The 27,094-nt window shown below is 41.3% G+C and overlaps 1 protein-coding gene across 9 annotated transcripts in view; it reads left to right on the top strand.

Annotated features, from left to right (window-relative positions):
- Window positions 1-27,094, top strand: part of TNIK (TRAF2 and NCK interacting kinase) — a 347,969-nt gene that overhangs the window by 299,452 nt on the left and 21,423 nt on the right. For 5 of the 9 annotated variants that reach the window (XM_059687029.1, XM_059687031.1, XM_059687025.1 and 2 more), the window contains 5 exons: window positions 3,508-3,671; window positions 5,725-5,822; window positions 6,841-6,864; window positions 13,029-13,213; window positions 21,379-21,508. In XM_059687029.1, the coding sequence (XP_059543012.1) occupies window positions 3,508-3,671; window positions 5,725-5,822; window positions 6,841-6,864; window positions 13,029-13,213; window positions 21,379-21,508 (601 nt within the window). The remainder of the gene's footprint in view (window positions 1-3,507; window positions 3,672-5,724; window positions 5,823-6,840; window positions 6,865-13,028; window positions 13,214-21,378; window positions 21,509-27,094) is intronic. The other 4 variants (XM_059687034.1, XM_059687028.1, XM_059687030.1 and 1 more) reach the window with 1 other exon arrangement.

The following is a 27,094-nucleotide window of genomic DNA, read 5'->3' as shown; positions in this document are numbered from 1 at the left end:
AGAAAAAGGCTGAGTCCCATCAGAGATGCTCGCTCATCCCAGCTGGTTCTGCTCATATCCATGCCCCTCTCTTATCCTAGGACAGCCGGGCTCATGCCTTGTTATCACATGTGACAGCAGCGTCCTACCTGGTCAGCCTGCCTCTCTCCTGGCCAGTCATTCATTAGCCTACCCTGGGAGACCCATGCCCTCCGCCAGGCTCTGTAGGCCATGGCCGCACTGTCCCAGGGTTTCTTAACACAGACTCTGGGGCCCCACCAAAGTGGTGTCCTCTCCACAGCAATAAGCCCTGGGAAAACCCCAGCCCCTGTGTCTTTGTTCGGGCTGTTCCCCGAGCCTTCCTGCCCGCCCCTCCAAGGCCCAAAGCCTGTCTCCTTCCTGACACCACTTTGCCTGCTCTAGACCACATTCATTGTTCTCCAAACTCCAATACTATTTACAGACTTTTACACACAGCGTGCAGAGTTTTGCCTTGTTTTATTATTTGCAGGGCACACGCTCATCCCTAGGATTGGGTTGTAACTGGACTGCCCTGTGCCCTGTGCTCTCCTCCATCCCTCATACCGGGCTAATGAGGCTCATAAAGTAGGTGCTTAATAGAAAGGTTTTGGTTACATGATCAAAGGAGTGCTACATGAGAGCTAATCGCTGGATCTGACTACCACACCACAGCCACCAGGGGAAAAGTCAGAGCTCATAGCCACACTTCTCTCAGTCGATTTTCTTTTAATACAAAGGACACTACCTTACCATTCCACAAAATGCGAGCAACTACCAAGACGCCTTTGTATGCCCACCACCTTCCATTTGCAATACAGTTGGTTAGCAACACAATTTTTAGAAAAAATATTTTGGGAATTAATAATACATAAATAATTCCTCATCACTGCTGTTTAGTAAAAGAGGACAATGGGAAGAATTCATTATTTGGGAATTAAAGAAGATGAGATTGTAATCTTTGTGAAAAATGAAAAATTTGAAATAAGAATATTTCAGAAATATTATACATTGATCATTGCAGACATTCTCTAAGTCGGGGGTTTTTCCATCGTGAATCCAAATCTATTTTAGTTAATTAGATGCTAACAATTTTCACAAAAATAGTTACTATACAAAGGAGTGTCATAAAAATACTGAGAAATTTTAAAGTTTTCCTGAAGTTTACCAACAGTCACTTCAGTAGTCGATACTACTGTTATGTCAATTTAGCAACCCCTTTACTATAATAACCTAAAATAACTTTGTCATATATTTTACATTTATATGATCAAAATTAATAAATTATGATGATATATTTATTTTTATATGTAATATTTTCTAAAGCCACCAGCAATGTTTTCCAATAACCCAATTTTAAGAACTTTTATAACTCAATCAAAACGTTTTTGCAGGTACATTACCATAGAGTAAGGTTCCTGTGTTTTCAAAAAGATACCTGGTTTAGTTGCTGCTATATAGATGTCATTCCGTGGCCAGGTTTTTGGTAGACTAATCCTCAAGTGTGTCAAAGGGAGGGCACATATTCTCTTCATATTTATGGGTGAAACATCTGACAAGCAACACGGTATAGAGTTCCTGGTATGCAATTGATCTTGAAATGGGCAGAGCAAAATGAGAGCATAAATTACATTTTCATATGATATCTCACTGCACTAAAATCAGCACTATGGTGACTCCATTAGCAAAGGTGTAAAAAGTTGTTGGGGAACTGAAGACATTGGAAACATGAAGGGGGCCGATGTGACTCCTCTTAGCAGTGGGATGGCAAACATTGGAGCTTTGAGTCACAAGTCACTGTATTATCTATGCCCAGCATTATGTTAAAAAAAATGAAAAGTCTGTGAGGTAAAAATGACAAAGGAAGAGCTTCGTAGAAACCTTGAAAATACTGCTGTTTTTATAACAAAGTCATAAAAATCTCAGCAGTTGCCTCCCACCGCTACTGCTGAGATGTCTCTTTTCCTGGTATAGTTTCCATGATCACCGGAAGTGGCCTAGAAGGCCCTGCTCTGTGCTCCCATGTCCCCCTGTGCTCACTACAGGCAAGTGTGTCTGTGTGTCTGGCTAAGCTGGCACAAGACATGGCTGTGTCACTACATATCGCAAACACCTGGCCCAGTGCCTGGTATAGACCAACACAGTGAGTGCATAAATACTACAATTTAGGAAGCAGGAAAGACCAGCAGACAAGTAATACAGGAAGATTTTATAAAAAGTAGAACTAGTAGCCTGCCAACAAACTAATTAGTTCTTGAATTAGCATTTAATTATTTTGAAAACACACCTCCCTTTGATAACAGCCAATGCATATAAAGACTTCCTCCAAGAAGTTAAAAAATATAAATACACCACTAGCTATACAAGCAAAGAGCTTGATTAAGTGATTTACTGAAGAGGAATTATAAATGGCAAACAAATGTGAGTAAAACTTAATGTATCTCAGTAGTTGTATCTTAAACTGAATTAAAACAACAAGGTACAAAATGTTTTACAAATTACCAAACTGCTCATAAAAACATGTGGTAAGAATTCGGTGCGATGGACCATCCCATACACTGCAGCGGAGACTTCTAATACCTTTCCATTAACACTGCGTTGTGAGTAGCTTCACAATGAAATGCAGTCACTTACCAGTCACCGAATCTCCATTAATATGTTTTTGTACATTCACATACAAATGTGCACACACACATACACCAGTTCTTGCCCTTTCACCTAAGAATTGCAATTCCAGGGAAGGGAGGTGTGATTGGACATTTTTGTGCTTGCAGATAGCCATTGTAGTGTTATGTGTCACAGCAATGGAATGGAAGCATGATAATGTCTAACAAGAGAGGAATGGTGAAACTAATGCCTCTGTTTACTGGACTATTATGCAGCCATTATTGTTTGTAGGAGCATAAGAAGCTACTCATATGTGTTAAGGGTGGGGGGGGGCGGAGGGGAGAAGCAAGCTGCAAAACTGAATATACAGTATGCTTCTATATATAAAAAAGAAAAAAGACTGGAAGATGATACACCAAATAGTAAAATATAACTGAATATCTCTTGATTCAGAGATTGCATGTGCTGCTTCCTTATTTTTATCTTTTAATATTCTTCAAGTTTTTCACAATGAGCACAGGGTAAGTGGTTTAAAAGAAAGCCTCCTTTGAAGATTGATCATTTCACAGCTAAAACTCGAAGTGTGATGACCCAAAAGTTGGGTCAAGAGTTCATCATCTCCTCCCCGCCCCTCCCCCACCCCCTCCCCCGCAAAAGAAAAAGTTACATAAGTTACATTTTTACACACTCAAAAAAAAATGAATAAATAAAAGAGTTCATCCCATCCAGATAGTGATCTGGCCGGAAGTTCCACAGAGGATGGTGTGGCTATCGTGGACCCCTTTAGTTCAAGGTCACCTAAGCACTCTTTATCCCTCCGCCCTGAGATGGGACCGGTCTATGCTTGTGTCTACCAAGGGCAAGGTCTTGAGAGGGTAGTCACTGCGCTCTGCGTCCTTGCAGCAACCCCGACCTGCGGAGAACCGAGCCCATCTTGGAGAGCCCCTTGCAGAGGACCAGCAGTGGCAGTTCGTCCAGCTCCAGCACCCCCAGCTCCCAGCCCAGCTCCCAAGGCGGCTCGCAGCCCGGATCGCAAGCAGGGTCCAGTGAACGGACCAGGGTTCGAGGTAAAGCTTTCCCTTGCCTCTCCCCGACAACATGGCCTGGAGAGGAGAGCCATGGGCGGGGAGTCGGGCTACTTCCTGACTTCTGTGACACATGCTCCTGGCGTGGCCACCACTGTGTGGTTCTGAAGAGCCGCTTAACTGCTCTCAACCTCAATATCCTTAGAGGAGCGGGCCACCATCCCCAATTATGTGATGTCTGGTGTGGACAAAACCCTTTCTAACCACAGGTACCAATGTTTTGCAGGGAGATCACAGAATATTGGTATTATTTGAAAATATAATCACTTACCAGTCGCTGAATTTCCATTTTCATTTGATTTCCTGTTTTGAGTTTCCTGTACCCCCAAGTATTCTCTTCCTGTTGTGCCAGTAGTCCCTTTTTGTATTCTGAACATAGTTCATAATACTAGTTATTTTTCAAAGTGAAATTCAATAAAGACTAATGTAGACTAGATCTATAATAATAAAAGCATAATATGCTAATGAGACCGGAAAGCCGAACACCCTTCTGGATGTCCTTTCTGTGACCTTCCTGTTGAAGCCAGGGCTGCGAGGGCTGACCCCCTTGCACGAATTTCATGCATCGGGCCTCTAGTATATATATATTTGAGAAGAAATAAAATTTTAACTTAAAATACATATTTAACTCTTCTGGTTATTCCTGTTGGAGAGGTAAAAATTAGCCTCTGACCATTTAATTCAAGTCATTCATCAGTGTTCAGTTTTCATTAATGTGGAAGCGTGTGAAAGACATTAGTATGTCCAGCTAATTATACACAACAGCACATTGTTTCTAGCTAATCTAAATTTACTCTTTCTGAATAACCTTCTTCAGAAGATAATTTTGCTTCCAAGTAAGAAAGACCAAGACTTTTTAAAGTGCAATTTGATAAATATTAGCACAATTTTCTTAGCCTTTTCACTAGACACAATCATTATTTACCTTCTAAATCTTTTCAAGGTTTTAAATAAATAAAGTCACTACATGTCCATTTTGAAATGTGATAATCCTATCTCTGAACTGGGTTATAGACTGGCCTATGGTTGCCCCTGTATGCATTCTTCTAATGTCAGTGGCACAGCCACAGCTATGTATACTTGTGTTGCCTTGATCCAAATATAAATGTACTTAATTGAGATTTCCCTTACCTTTTTCTATTGATAATTTAATATCCGTAGTAAGAGTAAATGCTAAAGAAAATTCTCTGGCCTGGTTCAGGTTTAATTCTTACCTTCTTTCCTTTGGCTCCTAGTTCTTCTGGATCAAAAGCACTCTTGTATCTTCTGGACCTAGAAAAAAACCTAGATTACTCCTTCTCCACCTATAAGCTCATGAACGGGAGGGGTGCTCTTCACTCTATAGCTGTCAGGGAGCCCTCCCCCACCCATGCTCGGCATCTCTATTCTAGGGTCCCTCTCCTTTATCATCAACACTCCCCTTCCTGCCCCCACCTCATTCTTTCTCCCCTCAAGGACCCAGACAACTCTCTCCACACACCCACTTAAAAACTATTCCACCAAATAAAATGGGTTTCTAATATTTTTCTCCACAAAATTCCATCAAAATAACTTGTCCTCGTGGGTAAGAGGTAAAAGAAGAAAGGAAACACTGAATCTTAAGACTAGGACTTTGAGAAATCAGACAGAATCTCAGCTCTGTCCATAATTTCAATGTGACCTTAGGCCGGTGTGTTATATCTCTAAGCCTATTCAATTGTAAAATAGGAAAATGTGCCACATGATTGGGTTGGAGTGAGGATTGTCATAGAAAACGCTTAGCACTAGGCTTGACACACAATTAATGCTCAGTAAATGGTAGTGGTGGTCGTGCACGCTAGTTTCTCTTATTATTACTAGTGAACTTCCACTAGTGTGTTTGCTTGATTTAGTTTGCCTAAACATTTACTCTTTTTTCATGGATTTGCTTGAGGATGTGCCTTAGCAAATGGGTCAGCTGAGTAATCCTAAAGGATGACTCACACAGAACTCCTGAACTTGAGCCAGCACTTTCTGACGGTCATTACCTTTCTTGGCCCTCTGTGTTTTCCTCTAGCCAACAGCAAGTCGGAAGGATCACCTGTGCTCCCCCATGAGCCTTCCAAGGTGAAGCCAGAAGAATCCAGGGACATTACCCGATCTAGTCGACCAGCTGTGAGTGCTTTTCCCTCAAAGAGTTATAAGCTTTTAATTCACCAGAAAACCCACAGGATAAAGTCATTGGGGATACACTCGTGACTATAAAACAAAAATTCTTGAGATTAATAAGCAGAGCATCCAAAAGGAAGACATACCTGATGAGGAAAGAACTGAACGGATATTGGATTGCTTATCTGCCTTTATGGGTTTGGTGATCATTAGCAAATAATTCATATCATTAGTTCCATAATTTCTACTCAAATTTGGCCAAAAGGTGTTGAAACTAGCAGTTAAGAAGATTTGGGCACGTTCTACGGGTTTCTCTTATCTACCTTGCCTTTCTCCATATTATTTTCCATATGAGTTAATATTACAATTTTTCTGCTGTGTTTCATGCCTCTAGGACTATATTTTTGGGACCAAAACCTAATAAGCATGGTCTGCCAGGGGACCTGATAACGTGAATTCTAGCTGCATTACTGTGACACAGCAGATCCCAGGTGGCCTTAAAGAAAGAAATAAGAGCACAGAGGCTGGAATTTGAAAGTTAGAAATTAATTTGGGATGAGTTACTCTCCACCTAAATTTTCTGAGCATCTATATATATAAAAGCCTAAGCAACCGAACAACCGGTCGCTATGATGCACACTGACCACCAGGGGTCAGACGCTCAATGCAGGAGTTGCCCCCTGGTGGTCAGTGCGCTCCCACAGCCAACCTCCCACCACCCTGATTGCCAGCTGGGCCGAAGGACCCCACCCATGCACAAATTTGTGCACCGGGCCTCTAGTCTTTTCTATGAAATAAATGTGAAGCCTTTTTTGTTTACTCTGTTGATTATGTTTTAAAGTAAGGGAGCTTACTGAGAGTAATAATAAGGAAAATCTGCACCCTTCTGGGTTGAGGTTCTCTTTGCCCTTTTGCATTTATCGGTTGTGTACTAACAATTTCCGTTTTGTGTCTAACCTGCTGCCTTTCTTCTGGCTTTTTCCTTTCCTGTGGATTCTTCTGGATTGGGTTCCTCTTATCTCAGAGCTATAAGAAAGCTATAGATGAGGTTAGTATTATATTTCCTTGGTCATGCTTTCACAAAAATAGCAATATGAGACTGATTTTCTGATGCTGACATCGGAAAAAGTGGCCCACTGGGTCACAGATTGAAAGCTCATTCATTTGGAGTGATCTGTTGGGAGAAGGCCCCTTCAACAGAAGCCAGGCTAAGGCCCTCACACACCACTAGGAAGCTCCAGACACCTTCCTTCTAAGTCACAATGCCACTTTTCCTATGTTGCAGTCTGGCTAAAGATAAGCATCAGCGCTTTGCTATTGGCAGAGTTTCTTATTCTGGTATCTTCCAATAGCAAACCTGAGCTTTTAGTCTTTGCTTGCCAGCCTTGCTAGGGGATGGTGATTTTACTAACAAAGAAAAAAGACATCATTCTAGGGCACTGAGAATTTATAGCGTGTGATTTGTGAACAAGGAATTACTGGGTATTGTTAGATTAATTTTGTGGAACATTAACTACAGCATCAACAGCATCTTTAGTTAATGAATACTGGCGAGTTAAGTGACTTCATTTCCTTATTCATGGAGACATTTTTCCGTTAGAAAAATATATGGCTTTGTCGATCTTAGCTTGCTAAGAAGGATGACCGCCTTACTGCTGTTTGTCAGACCTGCATGAATACAGCCTACTGGAGGGTTTGGGTTTTTTTGTGGGGTTTTTTTTTTTTTTTTGGTATGTTTTTTGTTTTTTAAGAGACAAGCCTTGCAAAGAATCCTAACTGCATGGAATCTGAAGACTACCATTGTGGCTTTAAGGCTGTGGCTCTGCTGAGCACCATTTTTGTGAAATAATATGAAAAAAGCACCAGCTCTAGAGACAACAAGCTGTATTCAAATTCTAGCTCTCCCAATACATAACTGGCTAGGACCAGCCAGTCTTATAACCTCTCTGGGCCACAGTTTTCTCATCTTTAAAATGGGGATAAAAATACCTGCACTGCCTTGCGCACATGATTGTGTGCGAGAGCATTTTATGAAGTATGAAACACTATGTAAAGCCAAGAGGATATCCTCATTTTAAAGTTTGGGCCAAAGGTATGGGCTATTTTGGCAGGTGGGAGAAGCATGTTTCTATGCATCTGCTCTTTACTAAAAAGCCTCACTTTTTCAGCATTACGACTGCCTCATCACTCAGAGTGATTTAGAAAGTAATTTTCATGGTTAAAGGATAATTGCTTATAAAGAACGAAGCTCTGCATGTCTACAATGTGTAGATGGCACTTACAGAGTGGAAAAAGGGGAAGGTTTTTCATTGTGCCACGCCTTGCTCCTTTCCCTCATAACCGTGAGAAGGACAGGGATTAGCACTAGTTTTCTCTCAAAGAATTGAAGAGAACCATGTTCTGATGTTCTGGCCTCCAACAGAATGCTTGTGTGTGTGCACAAGCCAAGGGAAATCTCATGAGTCCAGAAATGGGCATGGGGGTGGCTGTCATAAGGTTTCTCACGGATTTTTATCTGGTTAACCCAGGATATTGTAGGCTTTTAAAAATTGCTTCATTTTGGTATGTTCTAGCACACTGGACAGAGAGGAGAGGGGACAGCAGTGGTATAAGTAATTACAAGCAATTGGGTGGGCGTTGGGAGCTGTTTACTAAAATCTCTAAGGCCATGTGTAGTTTTTAAAAAAAAAAAAAATCCCTCCAGGTAATTCTGATAACCTACCCCCTGCGAATCACTGATCTGAACCACTAAAAACACAGGATTACTTGGTTCTGCCTGACTCAGTGGTTCCCAATCAGGGGTGACTCCCTTCCGCCCCTCTACTTAAGTGACATTTGGCAAAGCCTAGAGCAGGGGTGGGCAAACTTTTTGACTCGAGGGCCACAATGGGTTCTTAAACTGGACCAGAGGGCCGGAACAAAAGCATGGATAGAGTGTTTGTGTGAACTAATATAAATTCAAAGTAAACATCATTACATAAAAGGGTACGGTCTTTTTTTTTTTTTTTTTTAGTTTTATTCATTTCAAACGGCCGGATCTGGCCTCCGGGGCCGTAGTTTGCCCACGGCTGGTCTAGAGGCAGTTTTTTGCTGTCACGACATGGAAATGGGAGAAGTGCTATTGGCATCTGTGGGCAGAGCAGAGATGCCACTAAACATCCCCCAGTGCCCAGGAGAACAACCCACAGTAGGGAATCCTCCAACCCCAAATGTCGGTGGTGCCACAGCTAAGAAACCTTGAATTAAACCTCCCCCCGTCTCCATGCCTAGATTTTGATATGGCTTCTCTCTAGTGACTGAATTGACATTTAGATAACCCAGATTTGAAATGAAAAGTCTTAAAGCTCTTTTGAAAACTTGTTGCTAATTTAATGGTGTGATTTTTCCCAAAAAAAAAAAACTCATCTGGGGGAGTTTCCATTAATTTGGCATCACACTCTAATGCAATATGAGACTGTGCAGCATAGTCTGATTGTTTCACACAACCTTTGAAAATAAATATTCGCTTTACTTTAGCCTAATGAAATATATGGCATGAGGATTATGGTGCAAGCAAACACCGGCTTTATCACTAGTTTGTCATTAGAATGTAGGAATCTGAAAAATTCCAGAGCACATCCAGTTTGGACAAAACTTGAGCAATAAAAAATTATTTAATATTTTTTAAAAAGACCAGCTTTAAAACTTTAACTATTATTTTAATCATTCAAAAAATTGAACTAAAATCTGAATAAACGATATTCTTTCTTAAAAGAGCTTCATTTTAGGTAAAGTTTAATTATCAGATTAAATAAGCTTTTTGGAATAAATTATATCAAGTTGATTCTAAAAAGTAAGGAAACTGTTAGGTAAGAGCCTGTTAACTAGCCCTAACTGGTTTGGCTCAATGGATAGAGCATGGGCCTGCGGACTGAAAAGCCCCAGGTTCAATTATGGTCAAGGGCATGTACCTTGGTTGTGGGCACATCCCCAGTGGGAGGTGTGCAGGAGGCAGCTGATCGCTGTTTCTCTCCCACTGATATTTTTAACTCTCTATCCCTCTCCCTCCCTGTAAAAATCAATAAAATATATTTAAAAAAAAAAAAAAGAGGCCCTGACTGCTTTGGCTCAGTGGCTAGAGCATCGGCCTGTGGACTGAAGGGTCCCAGGTTCCATTCCGGTCAAGGGCATGTACCTTGGTTGCAGGCATATCCCCAGTGGGGGGTGTGCAGGAGGCAGCTGATCAATGCTTCTCTCTCATCAATGTTTCTGACTCTCTATCTCTCTCCCTTCCTCTCTATAAAAAAATCAATGAAATATATTTAAAAAAGAGCCTTTTAACTATCCTCACATTTACTCTGTAATCAAAAAAATCTTAGTTTTGCCGTATTTCTTTTATAGTTACACATTCTCAGATATTTCCAGGCTAAATAGTACTCCCCACCCCCCTTTTTTTAAATACTTTTTAGCTCCAGGCTTGAGACAGCAAAGCAATAAATTACCACAAAAACTCATTATATGGAGAAAATTGGTATTGTCAGAAAATAAAATGTATGAAAATGGTTCTGAACCCAGTGGTGTCAGTGTTAGATCATGTCTGTTTCTTACAACTTTGCTATTGTAAGTTCTTCCAGAATGGATAAGAAACAAAACTTCAGCTAAACACACAGACTACTGGCAATAGAAGATTAATTTTTTTTACTGGAGTTATTACTTTTGAGTTACTCATTGTTGTTACCTACAGCTTTTCATATATGCCTCACCCTTCAGGCAGTTACCAATTAAACTTAAAAGGAATTTGCAATTATTTTTAATGTTTCAGTAAAGATAGCTTTTTAATAACGCAGAAGCAAAAAATATCTAATTAAAAGCAAAATTATAAAGTAGGTCAGAACTTTAAAGTGTTCCTAAATACAGTCTTTGTAGAAGTTTAGGTCATTTTAACAAGTGAGCGTTTCTTTAAATCAATGGACTTCAGACCAGCTAAATACTTCTAATCTCCTTTGTCTTGTTTTGAAGTGTCAGAGATGGGAAAATCAACCCATAGGAAAAGTTTATTATTTGTTTAAGTAAATCATAGTTAATATTATTATATTTTACTCAGAATTATTAACATTAGAAATAAACTATTTTAAACCATATTCTCTCTTTAAATCATAATAAAATGTATTTTTAATGACCAGTAACATTTTCAATGCCAGTTATATTGTTTGATGAGACTTAAACATGATCCTAACATGCTGAAGACAAAATACAAAATAAATTTATCCAATTTGCTATTATTTTAGTGGTTTGGAGGATAATAATATCCTTTTTCATTCATAGCCTTAACAAATATCTAAATTATATTTCCCCACTGCACTTAAGTATAGCATACCCTTCATTTTGTTCTTATTTTGATAAAGATAAACAGTTGTCAAGAAGAAATAAGAGAGAAAAAAAAGAGGAAATAAGAAGTAAAAAGGTGAAATTCGAGTATTAGTTTTTTCTATTTTGGCCTAGTGCCAAGGAAACCAGAAATAAATTTGCATAAAATTCTGTGTGATAATTTTCCTCTTCTTTAATGGTATACATTACCTTCAAACACCTTTTAATATGTGCCAATTCTATTTTCATTTTCATTAATGGGGCAGAGATACTGAGACCGAGGCCATGTGTGTATGCACCTAATCTGTGCACATGTGTAAAAACTCAGAGAGCACAATTTGAATTTTCAAAGGCTTCTCTTTTCCAAGGACTTCAATTCAAGCAAATTTAGGACAAATTTAAAAGTCATTATTGCTTTCCCTTTGGTTTCTATGAAATTAGAAAGAAACAACTCCACTTAGCAACTTGAACTTCCTAAATTCTAGACCAATTAAAATGCCTAGCATTCCCTTTCCTGGTCTTAACCAATGCTTGACATACAGGCGACAATAAGGAACCATGACACTCTGTTGTCTTCTTAAAAATATATATTTTTTAAATTATAATTTAATTATATACATTAATCACATTTTTTCTAACCAATTAGAATAGATTATCAAAATGTCATTTAGATCATTGACATTGCCATAATCCTACATCAGGTGAATCAGACAAATACATTTCTGGATTGAAATAAAGAGAGAATATGGCCAAAAGAAAACTGGGATTTAGTATCTTTCGATGAGTTTCTCTCTCCCTAATGCCCTGTCTCTCACTGAATGTTCTGATTCCTACATGGGTCACTAATATAGGGAGAAATGGTAAGACTGATGTCAAATTGCTTTTTCCTCATTTGCATGCTGTATGCCAAGGGCAGTTTAACCCATGCAAATTAGAGCGGCCATGCTTCTGCAGAACTGCTTCCCTCTGCATTGCTCGGAAAGCATGTAAAATAGAAAGGTGGTCAGATATTCAGCACACTGCCTGCAATATGCCTGGTGATTAAATACCACATCATCACATCCATCAGGCTAGAGGTTTCATCATACTCATGGAAAACTGAAAAAATGATCTCTTCCTTTTGGTGTTTGCACATTCATTTCAGTAGTCCTTGCCAGGGTTTCTGCCAGGTGACTGCAACTTAAACCAAAAGATCATGAAACACCTATAATTCTGGAAGAGAACTCCTTTTTTTGTTGTCGTTCTTCTTGATTAATTCGGCTCCGTGGCTATACATGTCAGTGGCACTGGGCTTTGGGTTGGTTGGGCCATTACTTGATGTGTGCCTCCGCTCTCCGGGGAATGATGACACACCAGATGAGTCATTGTTGTAGCTGGAATCTTGGGAATTGCTCTGTTCTGTGACTGATGCTAGATTTTGGTACAGTAGCCATCATAAGAGGGGGAAGGCCATGACCGTGGCTTGGGCAGGAGTCCCACCACACTGGGGAACAATTTCTAATCCCATGCATTTTCCCATCAACCTGAGGGTGACCAACTTCACCTTCCCAAAATAAAACGAGGACCTAGTGTTTGTATATATGTGTACACACACAACACATATACACATATATACACCATTGTATTCAGATTTGAAAAATCTCAGTCTAGCAATTGGTTTTGAACAAAGTTTAAATTTATTTCATCTTTTCTAGTTTCTACATGCTACAAACATCGTTTTCCTAGTTCCATGCAGTAACTATGTTTGTAACAATTCTATTGAGAGCTTTTTTTCTTGTTGCTTATGCTGGATCACTGACTTATTGAGAAATGTCACTTTGGTCATATCTAAAATTCATATATGCTGAACAAACTTTTCTCTTGTAGGATCTGACGGCGTTAGCCAAAGAATTACGAGAACTCCGGATTGAAGAAACCAACCGCCCGCTGAAGAAAGTGACTGATTACTCCTCCTCCAGTGAGGAGTCGGAAAGTAGTGATGAAGAGGAGGAAGATGGGGAGAGCGAGACCCATGACGGGACAGTGGCTGTCAGCGACATACCCAGACTGATGTAAGAAGACAGCTTTTTACATGTGGGCCAGGGAGGGCTAGGTCTCCAAAATGAAAGGATGAGAAATATGAACTAAATGTAAGAGTTTTTATGAGTCTCTGGCAGGATCAATCAGCTTTGGGGATTCATCTTTTCATTAGAGCATAGTTCTATGACTGTCTCTCTTCCTGGACACAGTCACTTAGAATACATGGTGTTTCTGGGACAACATGTTCTTTATCCAGGTACCATTGCTGGGCTGTCTCTTTGGTGATGCTTTCTTGGTTCTTGACATTTCCAGGGCAAATGATATTGCCAGGCAGACTGTTGACACATACCTGTCCCCCTGGAACTGGAAGAGTGAAATTATGGGCAATGACATTTCAGGGTTAAAATGAAAAACCTGAGACCTATTTCATCACCACTAAATAAGGAGGAATGCATGTGGCAGTGTGGCGTAGCATCCCAAAAAAGAATCAGGAATCAGATAATCCTGCAGGAAACTTCTGAGTGTCTGACTTAAATCTGTCCATCAAGATTCTCTGTTTCATCGTCTTCATTCTCTCGTTTATGTGATCCTTTTTTCTGTGACCTGTGACATCACCACATACATTCTGTCAGCCTCTTTGCGGTCTTCTTTTTGGATATTTGTATCTATATTTATACCTGCCTATAATTCCCTTAGTATGTATACCTTTACTCTTTTATCTTTTTCAGTGAAGTAGAGGCTGACTTCTTTTTCTTATGGGACAAGATATTATGACAGAATCCCTCCTCTTCCCTATTTGCGTCCCCAGTTCAAACAAACATATTCATACAGTCCCACTCACATGCATTTCTCATTTCCTCCCCAAAGAAACATAGGAGCTGTTGCTCTTGTTTGCTGTAACTTTGATAGAGTGATGCTGACTTTCCAACTTCACTCCTCATTCACCTCCATTTCTTTGGCTCAGCTACTAGGATTAGTCATCACACCACACTCACTCCCTATAGAGAAGATACCATTTCAGGCTATAAATTACTGTCCTCTCCAGCAGGGATTGGAGACACAGGGCTGGCCAGTCCACAGGGAATGTCTTCCACTGATTAATGATCATCACATACAAGCAATTCTGAGAGGCAAATCCAATTACCATCACGGAAGAAATCCATTCTTGTTATTTTACTGTTGATTACCCAGTTATTAACAACTATAAATATGCAAAAAGATGACATTTTGAAACAAATTTCATTAAAGTGTTTTTTTAACAGCAAATAAAATTGTTGTAAGAGGCAAAATCACTAATCCAGAACATTCCTGCAAAATATGCTGGTCTTCTCAGTTTCTGTCTCGACTCAGCACTGGTTAGTTCTTCTCACAGATGTTTCCAATTCCCTTTAAGCACTGGGTGTACAACTATCAGGTTGAGGGCAGGGAATGAATCTGAAAGGTTGGTGAGACTTTCGCTGTGTATTAGACACCATACTGAGGGCTTTGAGAGACATTCAAGAAGTGCATATTCTTGAATTTTGAATTCTGCCTTCCAAAAGTTTAGATTCTAGTTAGAAAGAGACAAAATTACACATGGAAAATTTCAGGGTGAAATCAGTATTTGGTAGAATGACCAAAGGCAGCCCTGGAAGGGATGTTAACTTGCATTTGGTTTTTAAGCCTCCTGTCCTATTTTGCAAGGCTGTTAGTCTATCTCTTCCCCTGCTACAGAAACACCCGCCTTTCTGGAATTGCCCGTGTGGACCATGCTACACTTCCACTCTGCTGTCTGGCACCCTTCAGCCCTTTAGCAATCACCTAGACACAGCCCAGCGTACACCAGGGGAGCCCGCCCCCTCTGAGCTGCCCCTGTCCCTCGAGTATATTCCTGTAGTTTCATGTAGTGCTTCGAATTGGCATATTGAGTGCGTGTTGGGTCCCTGTGAGGTCCCTGAGGATGAAGACTGTGCCTTATTCCTCTCTCTACTCTTAACACCACACATGGTATCTGGAATGAAGTTGGTCTTCAGTGACTTTGGTTTACATTTAATTTTGTTAAACTGAAATTGCAAGTCCAGGCTTTAACGGGTTTACAGCCTAGTCCAGAGGAAAGACGTGTACACACATCGCTGTCATCGAGATAGAAAAGGACATGGGGTAATGTTAGAATTGGGGGAAGGCAGTTGAAGTAAAGGCCCAGAAGGTTGGGTTTAATGGGAATGTGGGGTATATGAGGAGGGAAGTCTGGACTGGTGAGACCAGAACAAGAATGTGCACTTGACCATGTAGCTATTGGGGAACCGTCAAAGGTATCCTGAGCTTGGGAGTGACATGAGAGAAATCATTTCAGCAAGATGATTTGGAAAGGAAACAGAATACAGTCTGCTAAAACATGCCCTAGCCAGCTTAGCTCAGTGGATAGAGCGTCAGCCTGCGGACTGAAGGGTTGCAGGTTTGATTCCGGTCGGGGGCATATGCCTGGGTTGCGGGCTCGATCCCCAGTAGGGGGCATGCAGGAGGCAGCCAATCAATGATTCTCTCTCATCATTGATGTTTCTATCTCTCTCTCTCCCTCTCCCTTCCTCTCTGAAATCAATGAAAATATTTTTTAAAAAAAATAAATAAAAAATAAAACAATCCAGAGGCTCTATTATCCTGAGAAATAATAAACAGACTATCCTCGAATGGTTAGACTTGAGGCAAAATCTGCCGTGGCTCTTGGAGAATTGGTAAATTTTAGACAGATTGAAATGATCACCCATTAAAGAATATTTAAAGTATTAAATTGTAAATGAGACATGCTCAGAGGAAAATGCAGGATACAAATGTGTGTATGTATTCCAATTTGGTAAATATATGCAATTTTTGTGAGTATAAAATATATACAGTCTATTCTGCTACAGCAGGATAGTTGCATGCCTTAAAAACTTCTCATATTAAAAAATCCATTGTAAAACAATTGCTTCTTTAGGAAAAGGGTATTTTAGAGTTCGAGTGCTTCTTATATACATTCTTATGACTTTCATTTTCTATTGTTAAGGTAAACCTTTACCTTTTGTGCTATATATTTTTAGAGCAGAAATAAAAATATATTGCAACATAGGTCACTACCATGAAGCGGGTACAAAATAGCTTCTCAGAAATGTAGCACAGCCACTCAGACAAGCAACTGCAGATCCTGATGTGCAGGAGGCTTAAAAACCAAACACTCTTGTCTGTGTGCAGTGCTGGTTTCATATTTATAGCACAAAGTATAACCTATAAGAGTACATATAACTGAGATTATCTTCCCTAACTTAACTAATGGATTGCACTATTTCCCAGTGACTCAAGCATAGAAAAATGAATGGAGGGAAATAGAGCAAAACTATAACAGCGATCCCCTCTGGATTATACAACTCTAAGGACTTTTTATTTTATGCATATCCCCAAATTTATGATGAGCATGTGCTATTTTTATGATAAAAGCTTTATAGAATAGGAGGATGGAAGGAAAGGCCTGTAGATTGACTTGCATCATATCAAGCAAGTCAGAGAAGCATCCTTCTGTATCAGAACAGTACCTGTGAGGCAGGGGCTGGGTCAGTAGGGACATCTGCTGCTTCCATAGTCACTGAAGTTTGTACAGCGTCACAAAATGCATTCTGGACAATGAAAGCCACAGAGCCATGGTCCTCACCCCATCGTCCACCTGGGCCTTGCAGGCCCCTCTGCCTTCCCATCCATTGTTCAGGCTCTGTCCTGTTAGTGTGTGGTAGCTGGGCTTCGGTCATGCTGTATCCCTACTGCCCTCAACTCTTTCTGTCCCTGGGGCCATGACTGCCCCAGCATATGCTCCAGCCACACTAACTTCCTTGGTCCTTACAAATGCCTTGCGTTCTGCCATTGTTGTTTCTCTTCTCGAAATGACCTCTCTCTCTGATTTCATTCTCACGCACATCCTGCCTTTTATTTGAATATTTGCGTTATGTGTTCATGCTCTTCTGGATGCTAACCTCTTTAGTTTCAGAAACCGTGTTTTCTTCAGCTTTTATATTTACCAAGGGCCTTTCATATAGCAGGTGTTCAATAAATGTGTATTGAATTGAATTAAATCAATCCCTGCTGGAACACTTTGACAAATCCAATTAGAGGAAATTATTGTTCCAAACCTGTGGCCTCATTCCAGTAAATTTCCTATAATTTTCTCCTAATCAGTGAGGTGTTTTGTTTTTTACAGTTTATAGGAATTTGGACAATTAGTTTTTCCTACCCAGACTCTATATCAGAAAAATAATTTTTGCAATAAAGGATTATTTAATTATAAAATGTTATGGTTATTTTAGCCTTAGTTTTTTAATCATTGCCTTTTTAACATTCTTTTATTATTAATAAGTTTTTTAAGTTTTAGATTTACAGAAAGATTGTGCAAATAATACAGAGTTCCCATGTTATTCCCCCCCCCCCAACCCCTGCACAGTTTTCCCTATTATTGGCATAAAACATTATTAGGGGCATATGTTACAATTAATGAGCCAATATTGATACAATAACTGAAGTCCATAGTTTATTAAGAATTTTTTACTTTTTACCAAATGACTCTTTTCTGCTCCAGAATTCCATCGAGGATACATTTCCCTTAGTTATTTAGTTGTCATGTCTCCTTCGACTGCTCTTGGCAGTGACAGTTTCTCAGACTTCCCTTGTTTGTGATGAACTTGGCAATTTTGAGGAGTACTGATTAGGTATAGGATAGAATGCCCCTCTATTGGAATTAGTCAGATGTTGTTCTCATGATTCCACAAAGGCTGTGGTTTGGGGGAGGGAGATAACAGAGGTAACATGTCATTTTTATCACATCGCATTAAAGGCACATATTGTCAACATGACTTGTGAACTTATATGTTGTTAGAGCTAGAAATGGAGGGCATATTTTGGTGAAAAATTAAGGCTAGAGTGATAGGTGAGGATCAGGTCATGGAGAGCCTATAAGCCACAGGAAGAACTTGTAAGTTTATCCTGTAGTCAATGGGGAGCTGCTAAAGGTTGAAAGCAGAAGAATGACACGGTCAGATTAGGCGTTTAGAGACCTCACTTTGGCAGCTGTGAGGAATGGATATGAGGAGACAGGACTAGAGAGTGACCATCAAGAAGGCTATTGTTGCCCTGACTGGTTTGGCTCAGTGGATAGAGCGTTGGCCTGCGGACTGAAGGGTCCCAGGTTCAATTCCGGTCAAGGGCATGTACCTTGGTTGAGGGCACATCCCCAGTAGGAGATGTGCAAGAAGCAGCTGACCGATGTTTCTCTCTCATCGATGTTTCTAACTCTCTATCCCTCTCCCTTCCTCTCTGTAAAAAATCAATAAAATATACTTAAAAAAAAAAAAGAAAAAGACTGTTGTTCAGGTAAAGAGGAAGCAGACCTAAAAGGAACAGCGACAGAACGCACATAAAATATTTGAGGCATGCTTAGGAGGTGGAATTGGCAGGCTCTACAATGATGTGAGGGGTAGATGAGAGAAAGCATTCTAGTAGGACTGCGGAGTTTCTGTGTCTATCTTGGATAACTAGATGGCCTGTGATGCCACTAACTGAGGTCAGTTCCAGGGAGGAAGCACTAGCTTAGGAGGGAAGATGACAGTTTTAGTTGGAGCATGTTGAGTTGGAGAAACATATGAACACCCAGGGGGAAATATCCAACAGGAAGTTGAAGAAATGAGTTTCTGAGTGGCAAGATCAGATACATTAATTTAGGATTATTCCACACACAAGTGATGGTTATAAGTGGTTGTGATGGGAGCACTCCCAAAGGTTATGTAGAGTGAAGCAGAATCCTGGGTACCAGTAGCATCTAAGAAGAGCTCATGAAGGAAGTAGACAGGGAATGAAAAGCAAAAGGAAAACCAGGGAAAAGGTGCCCCTCAAGAGTAAGAAGAGAGGGACGGATGGAGTGGAGTGATTAGTAACCACTGGCAAGAGGCCAAATACCATAACCATCAGAGTGACCATTGAATTTGCGAGCTAAAAAATGAGGGAAGAAATCCTAGGTTTGAGAATTAGTCTGATTTACTACTGATCTAGCAATAAGTCAGGAATTCCCAAGGATATTTTTCCACTGATTTTTTTAGGGAGTATGGAAGAGAGGGGGAAAGAGGGAGAAACATCGATGTGAGAGAAACACATTGATTGGTTGCCTCATGCAGGAGCCCCAACCAGGGTCCAGGCCAGGGAGGAGCCTGTAATCAAGGTAGGTGCCCTTGACCGGAATCAAACTCGGGACCCTTCAGTCCGTAGGCTGATGCTCTATCCACTGAGCCAAACCAGCTAGGGCAATTGCAGCAATTTCTTTTTCTATGTCTCTGTAATGCTATTAATAGCTCCTTGCTGGGGATGAAATATTAAAAATGCTTCTTTGGACTTTCTTCCCAAACTTATCAGTTCTAGCTCATATTTAGATCATTTCATTCACTGCTCCAGTTTAGTCCTTTTGAAGTAAGTGTCTTCTATACATTTTTTGGTGGGGGGAGGGGAGAGTCTGGACTTACCTTTTCACCTCTGTTTAGATAAAAATCCTTGACAGATGTCTCTTCTGTGCCGGTATGTCCTGAGTCTGTAGTGTTTCTTGTGTCTTGGATTGAATATGTCCTCAAATGCTTGGACTGGACTTTGCTAGGATCCAAGAAACCAGAGATGTTTTTAAAATTTTTAAGAAACAGTTAAAAGAACAAAATGGTAAAAGGTGTGGTTAATACACCTAATGAGAGAAACAAATGTTGATAATTTCCCTGTTTTTAAAAAGCCCACTTTCAAAGAGAGGCAGCTGCGGCAGTAGGACAGAAGTCGATCCAGTCGATTCTGAAAACAGAAGCCCCGCAGATGGCCCGTGCCCCTGCTGATGCTGCTTCCTTGTGCTGTTTCCTTGGTGCTGTGGTCTGCACCACAGAACACACAGAAAGCATCGGCCTCCGCTCTCAGGGCCCGTGTTGAGATCCTGCTACCTCCTCCATTATATCTAAACTCTAGAGCAAGAAACAAACTGGAAACAAATATGCCACAGTGTGGGGCGATTACACAGGTTTAAAAAAGTACTGACTACTGCCCAGCTGGTGTGGCTCAGCCGTTGAGTTGACCCATGAACCAGGAGGTCCCTGGTTCAATTCCCAGTCAGGGCATGTGCCCGGGTTGCAACCTCGATCCCCAGGACAGGGAGTGCAGGAGGCAGCCAATCAATGATTCTCTCTTATCATTGATGTTTCTATCTCTCCCTTCCTCTCTCTGAAATCAATAAAAATATTTTTAATTAAAAAGTACTGAATACTGTTTGAGTTCAACAGCCTCGTTAATGGATGCCCTTAATTGAAATGTCTTATTTATAACTGGTGTAAAACCCGTTTTTCAAACAATTGATTTTTGCACTTCTATTCTGTGCTAAACTCTGTGCTGGGTATACAATAATGAGCAAAGAGACAAAGATTCTGTCCTCAAAAGCATATGTTCCAAGGAGAGACAAGGAGAAAGTTATAAGAGAGTCAAAAAGAAAGAATTACCACCCTGGCCAGTTTGGCTCAGTGGATAGAGTGTTGGCCTTTGGACGGAAAGGTCCCAGGTTCAATTCTGATCAAGGGCATGTGCCTTGGTTGCTGGCACATCCCCAGTAGGCGATGTGCAGGAAGCAGCTGATCGATGTTTCTCTCTCATCGATGTTTCTAACTCTCTATCTCTCTCTCTTCCTCTCTGTAAAAAATCAATAAAATATATTCTTAAAAAAAAAAAGAAAGAATTACTGGTTGGGATAAGAATGGAGGGAGAAGGGTAAGGGTTGGATAAGACAGGTAGTTGGTGAGAAAAGGTTTCTCAGCCAAAGTATCATTTAAGATGAAATCAGACCAATGAGAAGCAACCAGCCACGAGCCAGGGTGCGAGACAGCTTTCCAGGCAGAGGGAACAGCATGTGCAAACACACAGGTCAGGGTGTCTGGTCCCTCCCTCTGGCTGCTGGGTGGAAATCAGGTCGAGAGGGGAAGCTGCTGAAGTGGGACACCAGTTCAGACATCAGTGCAGCATTAAAAACGAATATGGACTGTACCGAAGGCCAGTGGACTGGGTACTTAAACATGGTTAGAATGGTAAAGTTTAGGGTGTGTAAATCTTACCATAATTTTTAGAAAATGAACATGGAGGAAACAGGCATCCCGGAAGCATGCATCATCGTGAATATTGTTCTTTTCCATCTCAGACCCACAGGAGCTCCCGGGGGCACGGAGCAGTACAGTGTGGGAATGGTCGGCTCGCACGGGCTGGAGACCTCTCACGCGGACACTTTCAGCAGCAGTATTTCAAGAGAAGGAACCTTGATGATAAGAGAGGTGAGCTGGTATGAAAACTGTGCAGGGGAAGTGCATTCCTTAAGTGGTGTTTATATTAGCACTTCACAGAGAATGCTCCCGGCATGTGTTTTAAGTGTGTGTGTGTGTGTGTGTGTGTGTGTGTGTGTGTGTTGGAGGGGGTGGGGGTGTTGGGCTTCTAAATGGTTGGGTGATTTTAACTGTCCACCGCCTTCTTTTCCGTATCCTTCTAAGCTTTCATAGTGTGACTTAATTACATGAGCCCAAATTCTTTGGTAGGATTTATGCAAATTGGAATATAAAATGTAAGCCCGAGGATATAAAACTGGCAAACCTAGATATTTCCTCCCTCAGAAAAACAGGAAAGAATGGTCTCTCTGAACAGCATCCCACGGCCTTGTTTTGCCTCCTCCTCCCATGGTTTTATCCTTCTGGATTTTAATGTAGAAAATGCTCAGTAGTTCCAAGAAATGGTGACCTTATCTTATCTGGTTAAATTAACATTAAAAAGACTATTTGACTATATTGGTGAAAGAACAAAGAAATATGCACTGTACCTTAAAAATGCACCTCAGCGCCCTGGCCTGGTGGCTAAGTTGATTGGAGTATCATCCCAGACAACAAAAGATTGTGGGTTCAATTTCTGGTCAAGGCTCATACCTGGGTTGCAGGTACAATCCCCAGTCAGGGTGCATACTGGAGGCAACTGGCCTGTATTTCTCTCCACACTGATGTTTCTCTCTCCCTTCCTCTCTCTCTGAAAATCAATAAAAACATATCCTCAAATAAGGATTTTTTTTAACGCATCTTATCACTTTGAGTGACTTTTTCTTTTAACTCTGGAAACATCATTTTGTTTGGGGCAGGGAGGAGTGGGGGGAGAGCACATGTTCCCTTTCACCTGTCCCTCCACCTTGCAGAACTTCCCCACTGTATCTGTGCTAACCAAGAAAGGCCTTGACAAATTATAATCCCTATCTTCTTCTTTTTCACATCATCATCATCATGCAAGCTTGACAGCAGGTCTTTACTTGCAAGGGAAGTAATGGCTGATGACATTGGGCAAAAGCTACTTGACCTCTCCCCTGCATCTGTTTCATCATCTGTTAATTTTCATAAGTAATAGTCTGTGACTCATAACATGATTGGGAGGATTAAATGAGCTCAGACGTAAGCATTCATTACATATTAACTATTTTATTTTATTTCATTCTCTCTATAGAGTTGAGCTCTCCTGTTATGTGTTCTTACTCCCCACTCCTTCCTCTGAAACATAAATATTCACCACCCGTCCTTCTTGCTCAGCCAGGACAGATGGGGAAACCCTCACAGCAGGCGCTGGGGGGTCTCACTTTTGTAAGAGAGAAAGGAACTATAGTTTTGAGATGAATGAAGCCTTTGAAGGAATAATTGGCAATAGGGGTAAAACTGGGAGAGTCATGCACAATGCAGCTTATTAGAACTTTAGTTCCCAGCCTTGCCAAATCTTTTAAGTAGGCTGAAGAGTCCCCTCTGGTCAGCCTGAAATGAACCTGGCTGCGGAAGCCGACATTGAACAGTGCTGGCATATAGATCTCCCAGTGTGGTGAATGGGCCATTTCTGCAGGCGTATGGAGGGCTTCTATCACCTGGGAAAACATGAGAAAAAAATGTTCTGGAGTGAGTTACTCCCTGACTCCAAATAAAAGGAACCCCGATTTCTAACGTGGTTTAAAAGTTGCCTAAATCTTTACAACCAAGTCAATACCTTGAAGGAGGTATCTGGAGCCACGTTTTCAGTTCAGCTGGAGCCACATCAGAATGGCTGCATATTATTTAAGGCACTCCAATATGCTCTGGCCACAGTCAATCACTTTGAAAATAGCGTTCACCAGTGTCTTCTAAGAATTTGATCTGTTGAGGGCTCCCAAATCTTTTTATCCTCCCAATTTTTAAACTACTGTTCCCAAGCGTGGACTTTTAAAATAACAAGCTTTGAGTTGAAATCCATTAAAAAGTACATGTATTTTTTAAAAATAAATGCAAATTAAAGTATGTTCCTGACAATAAGTAGGAAAAAGAAAGAAAGGGGAAATAAGAACTTAGTTTATTGGGTGCTATTCGTTCAGTCCCTAAGATCAACATCGAGGACTTGCTCCGTTTGTCATTCTTATAGGAGCGGACCTTCTGGAACATACTCTCTCTGCTACCCATGATCTTGTGATGCACACATTTGCCTTGTAGTGCATGCCCCACCTCGGTGCTTCTACTTTCCCCACCCTCCGGCCCCACCGGACCTTTCTTTACTCTAGTCCTGGAACATACCACCCCAGCTATCATCTGCCACTTTGTCCATGGGATCCATCTGCTAGAAGAGCTGTCCTCCCTTCCCTACTGCTGCCCACGCTTCACCAGCAGCCCATGTGGGTCTGGCTCAACCTTCCCTTTCTCCTGGAAGCCTCTCCTGGGACTCCGTGGGCCTCTGTGCATAGCACCTTCCTTCCTGACCAGCCGGTGTCTCTCCAAGGTCTGTCCACCCCACTGAACCAGAACACTGGCTTATCTTCATGAAGCCTCTGTTGGCTTCAAGTAATAGGAAAAAGAACCCACAGACAGCAGCTGGAGAAAAAACAGTGGGATAGGTATCAGAGGTGAGGAATAAAGAGTCAGAGTATTTCATAGAAGGACACCAAAGGCGGAGAGTGAGTTGGGACCCTGTGCAGGGTTTTGCAGATGCTAAGAATTGATCAGGAGCTCGGGCAGCTTCCCATGTGCACATCTCTGGCTCTGTCACTGTTTCCGCCACATTTCTCCTTTGTTCTCTCTCTATATATAGACCAGCTTTCTCTTCCTCCGCATGCACCTGCTCTCAGCCCCCCCATTGCAAGATATTCACCACATCCCAGTCCAGCTGCCCAGCGGAGACTGGCCAGCATCTCTCAGGCCCAATAGTGCATTCCAGTGGCAATCTGCTTGGCTCAGGTGTGCAATCCTGGTCCAGTCAGCTATGGCTGAGAGCAGAACCACTTTGTACAGCAGCCTCCCAGGACACCTGGGCTCTGTCAACAGACAGCCTTGACTCAAACCCTGATTTCACCACTTACAAACCTGTGTCACTCGGGGAAAGTTAATTGAATTTTTTACACTGAAGTTTTGCCCCTGTCCAATGGGCAGCTAATGCATGGTGTTCGTGTGAGGATATAAACACGAAGTGTTTAGCATGATCCCAGGTGCATGTTGGGACCTCTTAGTGTCCACCCCATGGGAGTGGTGAAGTCACGAGGATTATAGAGATTTGGGAGATTCTGTTAATAACATCCTAGAGGGCAAGGCTGTTGTTTACTTATTTTTGTGTTCCCAGGAGAATTCCTGGCACACAGAAGGTATTTCATTCTAAGAAGGTGCTGGTTGAATGAACAAAAGGGTGACAGCTCAGAAGTGGAGAGAGATTCCTGGGTCATTGCTGGATTCTTTCAACTTTTTACTGTCTGGGCCATTTCCCCTCATGAACCTTTCAGGTCTTTGAGAACCAGTTTGTCTGCATCAGTTTTTGGCTTGAGGCAGAATGCTGCTGAGAGAAGAGAGACTACAAAACTCTAAAGAGATCACGTGTGATTTATGCTACTGGAAAGTTGGGGGAAATGTTAAAAAGCTTTTCAGTATTTGAACAGAAATTAGGGAAATGGAAAAGCTGCCCAGTACACATGAGAGCAACGACAATAAGAGAAATGAGTACGAAATCCCCGAAATGTCATTTAGAAGATGGAATGTGTAGATGAGCTCTGTGGCAAAATGAATCTAGAAAATGCCTCTCTCTGGGCCACTTTATAGATCAGGGGCATGTTGCCAAGAAACACAGAGGGCACTGAAGTTTTCAGTTACTTCTCAAGCTTCCTGGTAGCATCGGTTACATGCACCCCTTCAGGAACTTGGGAGCTGTTTTATCTTGCAAAAAAAAAAAAAATGCATCCTTTCCCTTCCAGCCAGAGGCAGGTGCAGAGCTATATCTGCAAAAACAGGACAGGGCTGGCTGGCAGGCTCAGTGGTTGAGCTTCAATCTATGAGCCAGAAGGTCATGGTTCAATTCTCGGTCGGGGCACATGTCCAAGTTATGGGCTCGATCCCCGATAGGGGGCATGCAGGAGGAAGCCGATCAATGATTGTCTCTCATCATTGATGTTTCTATCTCTCTCACCCTCTCCTTTCCTCTCTGAAATCAATAAATATATGTTTACAAAAACAACAACAAAAAGAAAAACAACAGGACAGGTTCTGGGAAGAGAAGCCTGGCCGGTGAGGTGGTCAAAGAAACAGTATGAACCCTTGCCCATGGCAGCCAGCCCCAAACAGGGCAGGGAAGGCATCTGCCTTGCTCCTGGCTGATTCCTGCATGTTCAGCAAAATGCCCCACATTTAGTAGGCACTCAAAAATATTGGTAAATGCATGAAAGAAAGAAAAGGCAAGGAAGGGAATCATAACTTAATCAGGTCTGTCTAAGAGCCCTCGATGAGTTAGCCACATAAATGTTAAATTAAATAGCGCAGTACTAGCGAGGCCTACAAGGGGGGTGGGCACTGGCTTTTAGGGAGCAGATCTGTCTTTCAATCCTATATTTGTCCCTGAGATGTTGAGGACTTTGCTTTCCTGAGCAGTGATTTACAATTTGTTAGGTCAAGCAACTCTCAGTAAAAATTTTAGAGCACACCACAGAATACAGTGTATGTATTTAAAGATTATACATCTGCCTTACTGCACTGTATACACTATAAAATACCTTTTGAAGGCATTAATAAGGGATGCCATAAACAGTATTTCAAATGCTTTACTAGTCATGCTGGCTTTTTTTTATTTTATTTTATTTTATTTTTTTTACTGAGTGCTATCACAGGGCACCATCATTACTCATTGAGAGATTCGACATTAGTGATAGTGGATATAAATCCGTATTTTCAAATAATCTTTGGATCATCACCATGGCTTTTATATTTTTATTTTTTTACCTCCTCTCAGATCTGGTTAATTATTTGGGTGTGTTTTTCTTTGTGGGGTTGTTTTTTTTTCTTAAGATTTTAATTGATTTTCAGAAAGAGGGAAAAGGAGATGGAGAAAGAGAAAAACATCCATGTGAGAGCAAAACATCAATCAGCTGCCTCTTGCACACCTTCCACCTGGGCTCAAGCCCACAACCTGGGCATGTACCCTGACCAGGAATCGAACCTACAACCTTTCGGTGCTTGGGATGACGCCCAACCAGCTGAGCCACTCCAGCCAGGGCTAACCATTTGTCGACTTTGTGACTGACAAAGAACCCTGAGTTGGGTATCAGCTCTACATTTCCTTGGAGTACACATGTACATAGATTATTAGTGTTATCCCGCTGGTTCCTTTCAGCGATACTTTAGGGCATGTTATCTGTTTTGTGAGTTTGTGTCATTATAATCTAGTAATATGATCCACAGATTCAGTTACCTGATGTGTATGCACAAGCACACACACAAATATTTTCAAGTGCAGGCCCCACTTAGCCCCTCTATCTGCAGCATTCCTGCCTTTCTACAGGGAACCCCAACCTCCCATGTGACCCCTGACTGCCCCTCATGCCGCAGCGTAAGGCCTCAGGGTCAATC

The sequence above is a fragment of the Myotis daubentonii genome, chromosome 3 (genome assembly GCF_963259705.1).
Source record: "Myotis daubentonii chromosome 3, mMyoDau2.1, whole genome shotgun sequence".
Classification (NCBI taxonomy): Eukaryota; Metazoa; Chordata; class Mammalia; order Chiroptera; family Vespertilionidae; genus Myotis; species Myotis daubentonii.
Note: the sequence above shows the minus strand (reverse complement) of the source record. Positions and strands in the feature narration are given on the sequence as shown.